The sequence below is a fragment of the Mirounga leonina genome, unplaced genomic scaffold, assembly GCF_011800145.1.
Source record: "Mirounga leonina isolate KUSES-001 unplaced genomic scaffold, KU_Mleo_1.0 Mir_176, whole genome shotgun sequence".
In the NCBI taxonomy this organism is placed as follows: Eukaryota; Metazoa; Chordata; class Mammalia; order Carnivora; family Phocidae; genus Mirounga; species Mirounga leonina.
The window spans coordinates 7,527,538-7,545,491 of NW_023270454.1; the positions used below are offsets into that span (position 1 = coordinate 7,527,538).

Below are 17,954 nucleotides of genomic sequence, written 5' to 3' on the forward strand. Positions count from 1 at the left end.
AATAATTGGAATAGGTTAAGTACTAAAACAAACCATCCCAAACTTCCGGTGGCTCAACATCAAGTTTATTCCTTGCTTGCCAGACAGTCCAATATGGGGTAGAAGTGGGCTCTCTCCATGCAGTCATCAAGTAGCCCATCTCCTTTCTGCTGGCTCTACCTCACCCGAGGCCCAAACTCTTCAGGGGCAGATAGGAAAAGAGGGAGGACCACGCGTGGGAGGTTTATATAAGCCCAGAATGTAGCACACATTTCTTCATTCTCATAGGCCATTGGCCAGAACTTGGTCCCATGGCCGCACCCATTGCAAGGAAGTGGGGGGAGGTCTGGAAAATGTTGTCATGTGCCAGGGAGAGAACACAGACATGGAGCTCTAGCAGGCTCTGACACACAGCCCAGAAAGCACTCCAAGTGTAGCAAAGCTTGGAAAAGATTTTGCATTCAAGAGAAAAACAGTTTTTAACAAAGTAATCCTGGTATTCTGCATGTTAACATGAATATTATGCTATGCACAAAATCAGCCCCAGTTTAAAATACGGAAGACAGACCAGTCAAACAGTACTGGAAACTCTGACACTATTAGGGCCTCTTAGGGAGGAAGGCAAAGTTGTTTTGCTTTTGTTTTTTTTTTTTTTTTTCCAACATTATAACCTTCTTTTCAGGCCTCCTACGTTCCTATAGAAGCTGCCAGTTTTATTGCAGTTTGGCCAGTTGTGTCTTCTTGAACATCTCCTCCTGGCATCGGGGTCTTGGGCTGAGAAATTGTGAGGTCCGGCAGTACCCAGAGATGGCCCAGCGCGACCTGCAGAAGACGAGCTGGTTCTGTCCAGCCTGGCGCTGTGGTCATTTTCTGTTCACCTCTCTTTTCTACAGCCTGGGGTGCGTCTGCATTTTGTGGAGCTGGGCTCCGGACCTGCTGTGTGTCTCTGCCATGGCTTTCCTGAGAGCTGGTTCTCTTGGCGGTACCAGGTAAAGGAAACTGGGGGAAGGTCTGCCCCAGTCAAGGTGAAGGGAGAGGGAGGTCTAGATGGTGTGGCCCAGTGTAGAATGCCATTAAGAAGCTGAAACCTTGGGTCTCCTGGGTGGCTCAGTCTGTTAAGCGTCTGCCTTCGGCTCAGGTCATGATCCCGGGGGCCTGGAATCAAGCCCCGCATTGGGCTCGTTGCTCAGTGGTGAGGCTGCTTCTCCCTCTCCCTCTGCCCTTCGCCCCGTTCATGCTCACTCTCTCTCATGCCCCCTGTCTGTCTCTCTCTCTCTCAAATAAATAAATAAATAAATCTTAAAAAGAAGCTGAAACCTTACAGTGGAGCATTGTCTCCAGTGATGACCATGATACCTCAGAAGTGTTGGAGCCAGCGATGGGTGCAGACCTCAGGGCTGTGCTAGCCCACATACCATCTTTGCAGATTAGAAGAAGGCAGATTCTTCAGGACACTTTATGCCACCTGCTGGGAAGTCTTTGTAATGAATATGGAAATCTGCAAAGTCTTTGCTAAGAAAAGTGCTCTCTTAGATGTAGTATTAGATGCAGTACACAGACCCTACCACTGTCCGTGGCAGCCTTATCCAGATGGGCTCATTCCAGCCTCATGGCAAGGATCCCAGATAGTGCCACATGGCACTTTGAGTTGAACCATTTACAAGAACGTGGGTAGAAGGAAGCAAAGAAGGAGTGTCTGCAAAAGACTGTTGAGACCACACTTGAGTGTTCCCAAACTGTTTGTTTTCCAGATCCCTGCTCTGGCTCAGGCGGGTTTCCGGGTACTAGCTCTGGACATGAAAGGCTATGGAGAATCATCTGCTCCTCCTGGTAGGTTAGCTGTCTCACAGCTGTCCTATGTTGGTCATGCCTTCTGACTGCCTGAGCTCTCCAACTGCACTGTCAGCCCCTGGTCCCAGGTCAGAGCAGATAGCCCTTGAGGGGGGGTCTGACTTTGCCCTTCCCCTCTCCTGCAGTGACCCTTGTCTATACTCTTTGGGCTCAGATGTCTCTGCTCCCCATACTCTGAATGAATACAAGAAACCCAGTGGCCTGAGGAAGTCTCGTGCTGGATGTAGGGTATAGGAAGTACCATCCAGCTACAGAACTTTTTCTATCTTGCAGAACTCTGTACCATTAAGCACTTATCCCCCGTTCTCCCTTCCCTAGCCCCTGACAACTACCCTTCTGCTCTCTATCTATGAATTTGACTACTCCAGGTATCTCTAAATGCATCATACAATATTTAACCTTCAGTGACTGGCTGATTTCACTTAGCATAACATCTTTAAGATTCCTCCATGTTGTAGCATATATCACAGTTTCCTTCCTTTTTAAAGCTGAATAATATTTCATTGTATGTATAGACCACGTTTTGTTTATTCATCCATCCATTGATGGACATTTGGGTTTCCTCCACCTTCTGGTTAATGTGAATAATGCTGCTATGAACATGGGTGTGCAAACATCTGCTTGAGTTCCTCCTTTCTTTTTTTTTTTTTTTTTAAGATTTTATTTATTTATTTGAAACAGAGAGAATGAGAGAGAGAGAGCACATGAGAGGGGGGGAGGGTCAGAGGGAGAAGCAGGCTCCCGCCGAGCAGGGAGCCCGATGCGGGACTCGATCCAGGGACTCCAGGATCATGACCTGAGCCGAAGGCAGTCGCTTAACCAACTGAGCCACCCAGGCGCCCTGAGTTCCTCCTTTCAACTCTTTGGGGTATATACCCAGAAGTGGAGTTGCTGGATCGTATGGTAATTGGTAGGCCAGATTCTTAACCCAGTGTCTATGGATCCCATTTGGCATCTATCCAAGGATGGGCATTGGGGGCCTATGAACACAAGTCCATGCGTGGGTTGATGAGCACCGTCCTGGGGCGAGGGAGTCTACTGCTTTTATGGGTTTCAGAGGGCTTCTCAGTCCCACACTGTTCAGCTCCCCAGGGAGAGACAGGAACGTGATGCAGTCAGACATGTAACAGAATCCCTGTCCCTCCTAGTGTCAGCCATGCTGCTGACAGCGGTAGCTCAGTGAGCCAAACCAGCCGCTCACCACGCTTCTCTGAGCTGCTTCCCCCATGTTCACGTCAAGCCTGTCGAGTTTGAAGCCAGCTGACATGAACTGGCACTCGGGTGACCACCAACGAGGCCATTCAGCCTGTCGGGACCGGGGAGTGCAGCCATGATTGTTCCCAAAATGTCATGGTACCCACTCAGCGGCTGCTTACTACCTCTTGCATGGTCTACCTTTTTTTTTTTTTTAAAGATTTTATTTATTTATTTGAGAGAGAGAATGAGAGACAGAGAGCACGAGAGGGAAGAGGGCAGAGGGAGAAGCAGACTCCCTGTTGAGCAGGGAGCCCAATGCGGGACTCAATCCCGGGACTCCAGGATCATGACCTGAGCCGAAGGCAGTCGTTTAACCAACTGAGCCACCCAGGCGCCCTGGTCTACCTTTTAGACAAAAAGAAAGCTTCTAGTCCAGACATCTAGGAAAGACATTGAAGGATTCTTTTTTTCCAATTTAATTATTAAAATGTCTATTTTCATTCATCTAGACTATGATCTTCCCTGAATCCCCTAGGGATAACTTAGTAATTAATTTATCATTCATACTAGAACACCATTGAAAGTAAGAGAAACACTATTAGTAGTAACCCACATAAATAGAACTGTTCTGGATGAACTGGGACTTGTGGTTATACATACTCTGATTATAACTACTTTTTTTTTTTATTCTTATGTTAATCCCCATACATTACATCATTTGATTATAACTACTTTTTAAGAAAACAATAATTTACAGGGTGCCTGGGTGGCTCAGTCGGTTGAGCGACTGACTCTTGGTTTCAGCTAAGGTCATGATCTCAGGGTCGTGAGATCAAGCCCCATGTGAGGTTCCATGCTCAGCACAGAGTCTGCTTGAGATTCTCATTCTCCCTCTCCTTCTGCCCCTCCCCCCACCCCATGCTCACGTTCTCTCTCTCTCCCCCTCTCTGAAATAAATAAAATCTTCAAAAAAAGAGAAAACAATAATTTACATGTTAACCATTGCTGAAGATTATATATAACATGAGTTCTAAAGCCAAGCATGATGATTTGGAATGCATACATACACATTGCAGATCATTTGTGTATAAATTTCATACATTTGGCAATAGATTTTAAGTAACAAATTGTTTTCCCTTAAAACTGTGAAGCTGTTGTCCCACTATTTTCTATCTTCCCTTGTTGCTATTAAAAAATCCCATGCTGTTCGGATCCACGAGGCTTTCTATGTGCCTGTTTTTTTTTTCTCCTTACCCTTAATACCTTTAGGATCTTTATCTTGTGTTATAAAATTTTATGATATTGTGCCATGATGTGGGTCTCTTTTCATCAACTTTTCTGGGTACATTTATCTTTAAGTTCTTGGAAGTTTCTTGAATTATTTCTTTGATAATTTTTTTCTTCTGTTTTCTCTTTTCTTTTTTCCTCTTGGAATTGCTGTTATTGTTAAAATGTTCATACTACCCAAAGTGATCTACAGATTCAGTGCAATCCCTATCAAAATCCCAGTGGCGTTTTTTTACAGAAACAGAAAAAAGTCTACAATTCATATGGACCCACAAAAGACCCCAGATAGTCGAATCAATCTTTAGAAAGAGCAAAGCTGGAAGGACTTACACTTCCTGATTTCAAAATATATTACAACGCGACAATAATCAAAATAATGTGGTATTGGTATAAAGACAGACATATAGCCAATAGAACAGAATAGAGAGCCCAAAAATAAATCCACACATGTATGGTCAGCTGATTTTTTTTTTTTAAGATTTTTATTTATTTATTCATGAGAGAGAGAGAGAGGCAGAGGCAGAGGGAGAAGCAGGCTCCCCACGGAGCAGGGAGCCCGATGCGGGACTCGATCCCAGGACCCTGGGATCATGACCTGAGCTGAAGGCAGACGCTTAACTGACTGAGCCACCCAGGCGTCCTGGTCAGCTGATTTTTGACATAGGTGCCTAGGACATACACTGGGGAAAGGACAGTCTCTTCACTAAATGATGCTAGGGAAATTGGATATCCACGTGCAAAAGGATACAATTGGACCCTTACCTTGCACCATACCCAAAAATCAACTCAAAATGGATTAAAGACTTAAATATAAGACCTGAAACTAAAACTTTTAGAAGAAAACATATTGATTCTGGCGATGATTTCATGGACATGATACCAAAAGCCCAGGCAACAAAAAAAAAATAAACAAGTAGACTACATCAATCTAAAGATTTAATAAGATACCTATTTTGGGGCAAAGGGGCCCTTTTAGTTTGTTGGTAATTTTCAGTCATGTGAATTAACTGTATTTCTTTTTAATTGCAGAAATAGAAGAATATTCCATGGAAGTGTTATGCCAGGTAAAAAAGATCTTTGGGTAACATTTGTAACATTTTTTCCATCCTGGTGTTTTTACTGATACAAGACAGAAGTGTGGATATTCATTTAAAATCCTAGGAAAGCATTTCACAGCATTTGGGTATAAAAGTCTTACTGAAATTTAAGATGGTATTTTAAAAATGATAGCCAACACTTACTGTCTATCAGTTACTGTTCTAAGCCATTTGATGGAAGAGGAAACTGAGTCATGAGGAAGTAAAGTAATTGCCGGAGGTCAACAGCGGGTAGAGCCAGGTCTGAACCCTGAAATAGCTCCCACGTCCCTCCTTGTGGCCACTCCACCATCTCGCCTTTCCATCCTGAGAATTTTAAAAAATCACCTTATTTTGGTAGAGATGTTGTTGGCCAGACTGAGGGAGTCAGTGTGGCTTGGCGGATGTAATGGCGCTCCTATTCTAAGTGAAGCATGAGCACCATCGGGGAGGGGCCCTAATCTCAGACCTTGCCAAGGCTGAGGTGAGGAGACTGGGCGCCAAGCCTCCATCAGCCCTAGGGCAGAAACCAAGGCTGGAGGGGCTGAGGGAAAGAAACAGCGTCCTGGTTGGCCATAAAACTGGCGACACTAGGGACAGGTGGGTGGCTCAGTTGGTTAGGCATCTGCCTTCAGCTCAGGTCATGATCCCAGGGTCCTGGGATCGAGCCCCGCATCAGGCTCCCTGCTCAGTGCGGAGCCTGCTTCTCCCTCTCCCGCTTCCCCTGCTTGTGCTCTCTCTCTCTCTGTCAAATAAATAAATTTTGAGAAAATCTAAAAAAAAGCTGGCGATGCTGCTAATTATGCTAAATTTACAAAAAGGCTCCATGTAGGAGTCACAGCTCTGCTCAGACTGTCCTCCAACCAGGCCCGCATGCAGGCTTTGGCGCCTCATGAGAGGAGCCTTGATAAAACCCGACTTTCCAGTTAGGATTGTCCTTCCTTCCTCAGTTTCCAAGTCTTTACTTCTTCCACTCTGCCACTTCTGATCTTGCTCATGTACCCCCCCACCAAAATCCTACCAAGATCTCACCGGCAACCCTGTGTGGGGCCTCTCCCCATCCCTCTATTGTCCCTTCACTGGACCCCTGCTTGTTTCTGTCGAAATCGGTTCTCAAGGCAGATAAATTGGGTCACTTGACGTAACTGCCCTTGGGAGGAAGGTCCTTTTACTAAGACAAGCAAGATAAAATGTGATGCTCCAGTCCTCCAACTCCACCCTTTAAAGTCATTAGTACGTCTGCTACTAGGTCTTCACCTAAAAGAATTTAAAAAAATATGTCCCCCCAAAACCAGGACATGAATGTTCACAGCAGCATTATTCACAAAAGCCAAAAAGTGGAAACTATCCCAATGTTCATCAAGTGATAAATGGATTAAAAATGTGTGGCATATCCATACAATGGAATATTATTCGCCATAAGCAGGCATGAAATCATGGTGCATGCTTCAACATGAATGAACCTTGCAAACCTTATGCTAAGATAAGCCAGTCCCAAAAGGCCACACATTGTATAATTGCATTGATATGAAGTTTCCAGAAGGGTCAATGCATAGAGACAGAAATGAAATTAGTGGTTGCCAAGGGCTAGGGGTAATGGGGAACAGGAGTCACTGTTAATGGGTATAGGGTTTCTTTTTGCTGTGATGAAATGTTCTCTAACCACGTAGCAGTGATGACCTCACAGCTCTGACCACACTAAAAATCCGCTGAATTATACATTTTTAAAGGGTGAGTTTTATGGTATGTGAATCACATCTCAGTAGAGCTGTCATTTGAAAAATTAGCACAATACTTTTAATGAAAAATTTTATTTAAAATACCCTGCATAATCTTTAAAAAAAAAATAACCTGTATAATCTTGAAATAGAGGATTATAGGAAACTGAATGAAGATCCATAATACTGCTTACCCTCAGTGCCCACAAAAACCCTTTTCTCAACTACATCCCCCCAAGTATATTGAAACCTCTTTTTTCTCAACCACAATTCCTTAACATTGTGTGCCAGTTCATCATACGACTGTTATTTGTTTTAGAATAGGTACCTTTAAGGAACCATGAACCTATTCTCTGTATGTCTATAGTCTTAGGATTCCAAATTAGGGGTGTTGGAAAACCGCGTAGCAATAATGGTATCTTCTCAAGTTCATTAACGTAGGGAGGCTTATCTACACCCAGTCGTCTCCGTCATTGTGTGTGACCTTGGGTAAGTCATTTAACCTTTTCAGGTCATGCCATCAAGTATCAAATGCAGCAGGTGGATGGACTTAGTGTTCTCCTAGACCCCTCCAACCCTGAGTGTGAGTCTCAGTTTGTAGCATTAAACAGCAAAAATTCAAGCAAGTAAATTGTAAAGATCTAAATGGTTTTATCAATCAGTTCATAAATCGGGCAACATCCCACCTAGCAATAGAGGGGCGCTCCCAAGGGCTACAGAAAAGGGAAGGTTTTTAAAGGTAGAGAGGGAGTAGAAAGAAGGGAATGATCAGCAGAGAATCCATTGTTTTAGGCAAAGTCGCCCTTCTGAGGGGGATAGAGGGGGCCCCTCAGTGATTTTCTCATGCTGACCAGGAAATTCCCACATTGACTGCTTAGAGGTTACGTTTGTGGGGGGCTGAAAACTGCACTCAGGTTGGGTACTGAGTTTTGGTTTACTGATTGGGGCCTTCACCTGAGTGATGCCATTTGGGGCCTGTGGCTTTCTTTTTAACAGTAGGATGTGGAAATCACACTGAGCTAATCTTCAGTCTCTGTGGTTAATTGGAAAGTGAAAAGCAGCTCTCTGGTGTCTCTTCTAAGGAAGGGACACCAATCCTATCTGATCGGGACCCCACCCTCATAACCTCATTGAACCTTAATGACTTCTGCAAAGACCCTGTCTTCAAATGCAGTCACACTGGGGATTAGGGCTTTGACCTGTGAATTTTGAGGGACAAAGACATTCAGCCCAGAACAAGACTTCCTGACACCATTCAGTAATTGTTGCCCTATTTTGGGGGGGAAAGGTCTTCCTGACACCATCCAGTAATTGTCGCCCTATGTTTAGGGGGAAAGGTGAAAATAAAAACTGCTAAAATAATAAACTAGGTAATTACATCAATACTGTGTATCTACATCTTGGAAAAATAACAGGTGGTGTGTATTTTAACCAGTGGAACTTGTCATCTGCTCTTGCCTCCTCATGTTCTGGGGAGCAGTGGGGAGCCGGGGTAGCAAAAGGAATCAGAACACCTTACAATTCTTTCTCTTTGAAACTGGCATTGGCTGTAGGCAGAACTCTGTGTCCCCCCTGGTCCCCACAGAAAAGGGTGCCCATATTTGGTGGGTTTCCCCAGCAGAACTGAGACCAGAGGGGAGAACATCCGAACACTTTTTAATGCTCTTAGGGCAGTGAATACAAGGGCTGTGGGCAGCCCTATGTCTTCTCCCTGCCTCCTACTGTCCTGAAATTTCCATCTCCTTGCTTAATGTAGAACAAGAAATAGGCCCAGCCTAGAGAAGGAGAAGAAAATCGCCTTTCATTTTGGAAACACCTACAAGAGTAGATGTTGGAAATACAATCACGTATATCTTTTACGTCTTCGGCCTCTCATGGTGCAATCTCTGCAGCCCCCAGTGAAGGCATTGATCTGGGCCATCGAAAGCAAATTAGGATTACTTCTCAACTGGTAGACCGAGGGGAGGAGTCAAGGGACTGGAAACGATTTAAAATAACGCTGTCAGTCTACCTGGTGAAAGAGGATGGCTTTGAATGTTCCGATGTTGAATTTCTGAAATCAGATAGACCTGGAATCAGTCCCAGTTCTGCCATGGCCTTGGCCACATCATTTGACCCGTGTGAGCCTCAGTTTACTCATCTGTAGAGTGGAGCTACCCCTTCCTCCCCGCAGGTCCGTGTGAGGGGAAAGGAAGTGACGAATGTGAGGAGCATCACGCTACACCTAGGGCCAAGCTAGGGCTCCACAGAGGAGCATCTCCATCGACTTTTTTATTGTAGCAAGCAGAAGCTTCTCATACGGGCTCAGGTGAAGAGGGGGTAGTGTTGATAAATGAGACGCGATCGTTTAGGAGGCGTGAGGCTGAGAAACAGGAAGCCGATGTGGCTTTCTGGAGGGGCTGAATGGCCTGTCAGGTCTCTGGTTCATTTTCTCCACACCTCTGCTCTGCCCTCCCCGCCACCCCATTCCCAGCAGGATTCCCCTACTTGCTCATTTTGTACCTCGCCCAGTATGATAGCCCCAGCCCCAATTCTGGAGGACCCTCATCTCCAACACCTCCACACATCTTAGACACCTTTTCTAGACCCCGTGCTTGCTGACGAGTGTGGCCAGGCGTCCGCGTCTGTGCTGCGGGACAAAGGGCAGGTGCTTGCTGTCCTGGGCCAAGAAAGCAGCCAGACCTCTCCACAGCAGTTTTCTTCCCCTCTCTTTGTCCCAGGAAGAAGCCACGATTTCTGTCTTACAACGGATCTGGCCCAGTTAGGGATGTGCAGTGACAGACCCTGGAAAATTTGCTGTGTGTGTCTGGGGTCTACCTGGTTCCTGAGAGGATGCTGGCAAGGGAAGGGAGAGAGCTCACGAGCTCGGGAAATGACTGAACATTGTATTAGTGTGCTTGGGCCACCATAACAGAGGACCACAGACCGAGTGGTTTAAACAACAGACATTTCTTCTCTCGCAGTTCTAGAGGCTGGAGTCCGAGATCAAGGTGACAGCAGAGTTTCATCTGAGGCTTGTGGATGGCCGTTTCTCCCTGTTCCCTGTGTCTTCACATGGGCTTCCCTCTGTGTGGGTCTATGTCCAAATCTTTTGTTCTCGTAAGGATGCCAGTCAGCTTGGATCCTGGCCCACTCTAATGACCTCATTTTAACTTGATCACCTTTAAGGACCCTACCTCCAAATACAGCCACATTCCAGGGTCCTGGAGGGGAGAGGTTAGGGCTTGAGCATGTGAATACAGTGTAGCCCCTAACAAAGCAGACACAGGAATTCCCATCTGGAAGCAGCTGAGGTGGGTGCGTACAATTTCTGATTTTTTGGTGTGTTTTCTTCCTTAGGAGATGGTAACCTTCCTGGATAAGTTGGTAAGTAATTATTTTGAACTGATCCCTGGAGACTTCCGTTTGGGTGGGCAGTTAAAGATGCAGCCTTTGAAGGTTTCCACTGTTAGAGCCCCCGAGGAGAGTGGCGAGGGCAGGAATGGTCCAGGCCATGGGAGGCAGGGTCGGTGGTCAGGAGGAATTACAAGCACAGAGGTGGCAAAGTGTGTGGAGAACAGTGCAGAGCCACGTTTGTTTTGGTTTTTTTTGTTTGTTTCACGGAAAGCATTTTCCAGGGAACAGGATCCCTCTGTTGGCTTTAAGTCAGGGTAAAGAGCTTTGCTTGCATCAGGAAGTTTGGAAACTATCCTGTAGGCTAATATTTTACAACTTTTTAAGATTGACATCCCTTTAGAAATACCTCGAATCAAGTGCCTTCAGGTAACCTTGTTTGGAATGGCAATGCCAAACAAAAAGCAGATCAGCGATGGTGATCAGAGACTATACTTTTGCTTTTTACTTACGGAAGATTGAGATTGCCATTAGGTAATACGCTTCTCCCACCCTGAGTTAGGTCACGCAGCCTGGACTGAGGGGGAGAAGGGTTAAGCCAGGACAGTGACAGTGGAGGGACAGCTGAGAGAGAACCTGAAAACAGCGATTTAGTGCCTGTTCATTGGATATGAGAGTCGGGAGGAGAATTTGAGATGACTGAGGGCTTCCAGTTCAGCAGCAGGGCCTGGGGGCCCACCCTGTAGGAAATGAGACAAAGATGTCACGGTCCCTGCCCTCTCCAAATTCTCAGTCCCACAGAATTGGCTTTGGACCTTTTGAGAATGATAAGGACATCTAAGAGGACATGGCCCAGTGTGGCCACCCCAATTCTGACTCTAGAGTGACCTCCTATCTGGAAGATTTCCGGCTGGCTGAGACAGTCTCTGACTCTGTTGAAAGAGAGCCCTCGTGGGGTTGCTGGCGGGCTAGGTGTCCCTCCCTGGCCCCGTCATTCCTGGGATGCAGGGGAAGGAAGCTGGGCCCATCGCAGGTGAGGTGGTCGTCTTCCACCTGGAGGTGGTGGCTGAAGCCATGGGAGCAGAGGAGTTCCCCAGACAGGACTGAGGGCTGAGCCGTGAAGTGCTCCCGTGTGACAGAAGAGGAAGGAGTAGACTCCATGAAGTGAGAAAACAGTCTAGAAAGCATAGTGTCACAGAAGCCCAGGGAAGAACATTGCAAAGGAAATGTCTGATGCCGCAGAAGAGTCAGAAGAGTGAGAGCCAAGAGGAAAAAAAAAAAAAACTATTAGAAGTGATTAAATAGCCTTTAAGAGGGAAGCTTCAGTGGACTCAGTGGTCGCAGGGAAGACGTCAGGATGCAGGGACTTAGAAGGTCGCCAGAGGCCACTGGGGTAGATCACTGTGAGAAGCTGGACACAGTGAAGACAGAGCGTGGCAGGGAGCTGAGTCAGGGAGCCACTTTCCACGGTGGTGGTGAGGAATGTGGCCAGCAGGGGGTGGGGGAGAGAGTCCGACTTTAAGCTGGGGAGGCATGGGTCTGGATGACCATCTATGTGGCCTCGGGCAGGTCGCCTAACCACTGTGAGCCTGTCTCCCTATTGTGCATGAGAAGGTTATGGAGGAGTTCCAGACAGGGGGTGTAGGCACTTAGCACAGTGCCTTTGACCTACTAGGTCCTCCACAGAAGGGAGCTGTTGTCATTCACTGTTGGTAGCAGCAGAAGAAAGGAAGCTGCAGGTAGAGAGGGAGGGATTAAAGACGCCTTTGAGGTTTCAGTGGTTAGTTAAGGGAGGAAAGATCCCAAAAGAGTGGGGAGTAGAATCCTAATCACTCAATGAAAGGTGAACATGGAGCACAGGGAGGTGAGTCATACTAACTTTAAGACAAAAAGTAGAAAAAGAGGTGAAACAAATTTCGATTTGAGGGGAAGTAGAGAGGGAGAGGGAATTTGGAGCCTGTGGCCTTAGGCTTCTGAGAAAATATAAAAGATCAGTCAGCTGTGGAGGTTCTCTGGGGCCGTTTTGTGTGGGAAGGGAGGCTTGAAGAGGGTGGACGTTGGAGTAGACACTGCGGGGTCGGTGGAGGGGGAGTCCCTGCCGGCACTGAGAGTTTGGGTCTACAGGGAGCACAAGGCATCAGGGCTCTCAGCACCCCAACCCGGTAGCCCACTCACGTTCAGCTCCCGTCTTTGTCCTTCTCTAGGGCATCCCTCAAGCGGTGTTCATTGGCCACGACTGGGGAAGCATGCTGGTGTGGAACATGGCTCTCTTCTACCCCGAGAGAGTGAGGTAGGTAATTAGGCCTCAGGCACCAAGAATTTGGATTTGAATTCCCATTAGAATCCTTCCTCAGGTCTTGAACTCCAGTAAATTTCTTGAAAACAGATAGGTTGTTTGGGAAGGCACCGAACATCTAGCTTGCTAGTGCCCATTGACCCATTAATAAGGAGGACTTAGGGCGCCTGGGTGGCTCAGTCGTTAGGCGTCTGCCTTCGGCTCAGGTCATGATCCCAGGGTCGTGGGATCGAGCCCCGCATCGGGCTCCCTGCTCTGCGGGAAGCCTGCTTCTCCCTCTCCCACTCCCCCTGCTTGTGTTCCCTCTCTCGCTGTGTCTCTCTCTGTCAAATAAATAAATAAATAAAATCTTTAAAAAAAAAAAAAAAATAAGGAGGACTTAATGAGCTCATGGCTTAGGAAGCAAGGCGTGTCCCAGGACAGCTAACTCAGGGCCTGGGTAGCCCAGTGGGAATGCAGGAGAATGGTGGTAGACTTCGGGGGGAGTGGGGGAGGCAGCGAGGGTGGCAGGGTCATAGAACAGAGTGTCAGAAGAAACTTCAGTCCTGAACTGGGAGTTAGGACACATGGCTTTCAGTTTTGCCCTGTGAGCTGGCTGTGTGAAACATCATGTCACCCCATTAGGCCTTGGTTTCCTCAACCACAGAGCGGTAATGGTAGCTCCTTTTGACTGTACAACCTGCAGAATGCTGTGTGGGTGTCAGGTTAGAATGGCACTTGGTGACGACCATCACGTCATTCATAATCATTCTGAGAATGGCATCAGGCCTCCGGCAGCAGCTTTCGGAGGACAGGTTTTGAACCTAGAGAGGCAGGTGGTCGTTGTGGCCACGCCCCCGTTGAGCTGGCAACTGTAGTGAAAGCCTGCGTGGCCTCCCATTTCAGCCTGGGATCTTAGCGAATTAAATAAACACCATCCTGGGGTGCCTGGGTGGCTCAGTTGGTTAAGCAACTGCCTTCGGCTCAGGTCATGATCCTGGAGTCCCGGGATCGAGTCCCACATCGGGCTCCCCGCTCGGCCGGGAGTCTGCTTCTCCCTCTGATCCTCCCCCTCTCATGATCTCTGTCTCCCATTCTCTCTCTCAGATAAATAAATAAAAAATCTTAATAAATAAATAAATAAATAAATAAACACCATCCTTCACAGCCACCTGTATCTCCCTAACTAATCTGCTCACTTTTTCTTTGGTGGCATTTATAAGATCGGAAACACTAGAGAACTTTGTTCATCCCAACATCAGCTCAAATGGCAGGATGATACCAGAGACCAAAAAGATTCAAACACTTCCTGAAATATTTTTTTAAGATCTTATTTATTTATTTGACAGAGAGAGACAGAGCGAGAGAGGGAACACAAGCAGGGGGAGTGGGAGAGGGAGAAGCAGGCTTCCCGCTGAGCAGGGAGCCCGACCTGGGGCTCCATCCCAGGACCCTGGGACCCTGACCTGTGCAGAAGGCAGACGCTTAACGACTGAGCCACCCACGCATCCCACTGCCTGAAATACTGTAAAAGTTGTTGCACTCTTGTGCATCTGATCTCTTTAGCTTCTCTCTCTGTCCTCTCATTCAGAGTTGAAATAAGAGCTCAGCTCTTAGGAATCGGGTCACCGGAAAGTTACTGCACAGACTGTAGTAGATGCTTCTTGAAGGGGACAAAAGGAAATAGAGCAACAGACTTATGATCTCTACCTTGAAGGAAGTGAAATGCCTTCTTGTTGTTTTATTAAACTTAGTCTCTCTCTCTCTCTCCCGTGAGAATTTGAGAATATTTAACATGAGCCCAGTGAAGTTGTACCCAGAGTAACATTAGGTCTGAGACAGGCAAACATGCTGTGCATTCCTGTCCCTACTCTCATTGTTCTGCTTCCATCCCATCTGTCATTAGTTCGGTAGTAGTTGCTCTTTCTGTGCTCATGAAAATGGCCCTATTACTTGCTTCCTGGGGGTCAGGAGGAAGCCAAGACCCCCTTCCAGGGCTGTCCGTGGTGGGACACAGCATATCTGGGCCTGGGCAAAGCTGATTTTAAGAATATTGTTGACGTTGATCTTCACCTTTCTGGCCAGAAAATGAAGGAAAGGAGGGAAAAAAGCCCACCTTTAATGTGGAATATTTCTTCAAATCCTTGGTTTTGGCATTCTATTGAGATAAACTGCAGGGACCTATTTAATGTAATGGTCTACTCACGTGTTTGGCCAAGAATACCTTCTTATATCCTTTCTTTGATAATCATCTAGAGATTCTGTTCCCAAAAGGAGGCTGTGGTTTAGCGTTTTCCAATCTTAATGTGGTTGGCAGCAGCATTGATATGCTAACATCTCATGTGGTGATGATAATTTTCTTATATATGGAATAAACTGTGTGTCAAGGCGATTGAAAAGAAAACTTTAGTCGGCTCAGAATATTTAGAAAAAGAACTTCTTGACTTGTGATTTAAGTAATGCTTGAAATAGGTTCACTCTGGTAACATTAGAAACCTTTCAACTTTGGTATAACTTATTTTGTAGCCTAAGCTTCACTGTCTAAAGGTGGCTACTGAACATTTAAAATGTGGCTGGTTCAAACTGAGATGCCTGTAAGTGGGAAATGCCTTCCAGATTTCGAAGACTTAATACCAAAAAAAAAGTAAACTATCTTATTAATAATTTTTAATTTATTGCTTGTTGAAATTATTAATATTTTAGATATATTGTGTCAAATATTAAATCATTTAAATCAACATTAGATTGTAAGTTAATATTAATTAACATATAATTGATATTAAGTACTATTTTAGATTAATCTCACGTGTTTCTTTTTACTCGTTTTAATTGGCTGGTAGAAAATTTTATTTTATTTTATTATTTTATTTTATTTTATTTATTTATTTATTTATTTTATTTTATTTATTTATTTATTTATTTATTTTATTATTTTATTTTATATTTTATTTTATTTTATTTATTTATTATTTTATTTTATTTTATTTTATTTTAAGATTTTATTTATTTATTTGACAGAGACAGACACAGCAAGAGAGGGAACATAAGCAGGGGAAGTGGGGGAGGGAGAAACAGGCTTCCCACCGAGCAGGGAGCCCGATGTGGGACTCGATCCCAGGATCCTGGGATCATGACCTGAGCCGAAGGCAGACGCCTAACGACTGAGCCACCCAGGCGCCCTGGTAGAAGATTTTAAATGATACGTGTGGCTCACATTATGCTTCTGTTGGTTGGCACTGGTTAAACCTCGGCACTGCTTTCCCTGATAATTTCATTTGTCCTAGTTATCCCGTTCCTCCTAGTTTATCTCTCCTCCAGATATTCTCTTCTCCATATTTCTCTTTTGGGAAGGAGTTACCCTAGGATCAGAGTGGGCAAGGGATCCCTTACTGATGAGCCAGGCTCACCGTGGTCCTGGCTGCCTTCTGTCAGCCCTGCCTTCATGTGGTCGCTCAGATCTACCCCTCTCTTTTTTTCCTCTCGCTGCCATCCTGCTGCTCTTGGGTGACTAATGCAGTAGTGTGCTGGCCCTCTCCCTGCTTCTGGTGTCCCTCTCTGCCCCCATGTCATGTATCACTGCTTGATACATCACTTCCTGACTGCAACTTCATTCTGTTCCTGCCTTCTTCTCAGAAGCCCTCATGGTTTCCTTGGTTGTCTGCCTCATCGAATCCAGACTCGGGGCCCTTCATGTCCAGGCTCCCACTTGCCTCGCTGGCTTTATTTCACAAGAGGCCCCATTAAACGCTTGGCCTCTGGCCACATAGATTCTTTGTTACATCAAACTCAGCCACAAGCTCTGCCCCCTTCTAGAATTTGCTCATACGACCCCATGATGTTGCCCTTACATATAGTCTCCCCTTCCCTACGCTCTTCCACCCCTAAAAGCCAAGTTCAGATGCTCTCTTTTCCATGAGACCTTCCATGATGCCCAAATCTAGAAACTCTTTGTCTCCTTGAACTCCCATGGTGCTTGTGCTATTCTTATGGCTCATATCACAGTCTGTCTTGTCATGGGTGTATTTATCTAGCCTTTTTAAATTATAATAAGCTCTTTGAGTATGATTTTATATCCTCTTTCCCCTAGAATATAGCACGGAATTAACTCAACACAGAGTTAAGTGAGTGAAGGAAGGAAGGAAGGAAAAAAATGAATGCATTTTTAGAAACTATAATCTAATTAAGGTTGATATACTGCACATAATGTGTATGTGTGTGTCAGTGTGTCTTTGTCTCAGGCAAGAAGGTGAGAAATACTGCAGTTTAGTGGGAAAAAACCACTGGGCTGGGAGTCAAGAAATCAGAGTGCTGACCCCATTCTCACACACATGGCTAATGTGAGATCTTGTGCACATCCCTTTCCTGCTCTGAGCTTCCATTTTGATGTGTAAGGTCCTTTCTGGTTCTTACAGGGTCTGTGTCTTGGTGTCTTTTTTTCCACAGGGCAGTGGCCAGCTTGAATACTCCCTTCATACCGGCAAATCCCAATGTATCCCCAATGGAGAGGATCAAAGCCAATCCTGTTTTTGATTACCAGCTCTACTTCCAAGAACCAGTAAGTTGGGGACCCTGAGAGCAATGATCCCAGCAAGGTTTTTGTTCTTCTTTCTCCTTGGTCTCCCCTCCTCCCCACTGGCTTGATTTTCTCTCTGCCCCTTAATTTTCCATGGCATTAATCAGAAATGATTTTATACGTGGGCTCAGGTGAAGCTGGCTCTGTAGCTCAGCTGGTCCTTCCCAGGTGACGACACATTTCTGTGGGTGTGTATTTGGGGTGGCGAGGGGAAGGGAGTGGGAGTGATGGTGCAGTGGACTCTCCTGTTTCTCCAAAATTACGGAGTGGGGTGGGGCTGAGTGCCGGTTTCGAGCTGCCCTCTCTCAGTTCTGTGGCTGAGAGGCTGGTGGAGCCCACGTCTGGTTAGGGACAGTTCCTGGGCTCTTGCTAGGGAACTGGCCCCTCACTTGCTGAGGAGTGTGGTTTGTGATTACAGGAGCACCAGAGCCTAAAAGACCTACACCAGGCCCCAAGTGTGCTTTGAGACATGTAGGAGGTTTCTGGGTATCACCTCATGTGCCACAAAGCCCAAGGTGCCCTTCAAAGATGCCCCTTGGATGCTGGGTTGACACCGGTGATGGGGTGTCACTGCCACCTTCAGGGGGATTCACTGAGAGCAGCACTGTGAGTCAGCATCATCTGGCCTCATCTGCAGGGGGCACCTGCCACTCGTCCACTTGTGG

General features: G+C 46.1%; 1 protein-coding gene across 2 annotated transcripts in view; it reads left to right on the forward strand.

Annotated features, from left to right (window-relative positions):
• EPHX2 (epoxide hydrolase 2) overlaps nucleotides 1-17,954 on the forward strand; it is a 69,696-nt gene that overhangs the window by 28,103 nt on the left and 23,639 nt on the right. For both annotated transcript variants that reach the window (XM_035022606.1, XM_035022607.1), the window contains exons 7-12: nucleotides 873-968; nucleotides 1,731-1,809; nucleotides 5,344-5,378; nucleotides 10,448-10,474; nucleotides 12,646-12,731; nucleotides 17,160-17,271. In XM_035022606.1, the coding sequence (XP_034878497.1) occupies nucleotides 873-968; nucleotides 1,731-1,809; nucleotides 5,344-5,378; nucleotides 10,448-10,474; nucleotides 12,646-12,731; nucleotides 17,160-17,271 (435 nt within the window). The remainder of the gene's footprint in view (nucleotides 1-872; nucleotides 969-1,730; nucleotides 1,810-5,343; nucleotides 5,379-10,447; nucleotides 10,475-12,645; nucleotides 12,732-17,159; nucleotides 17,272-17,954) is intronic.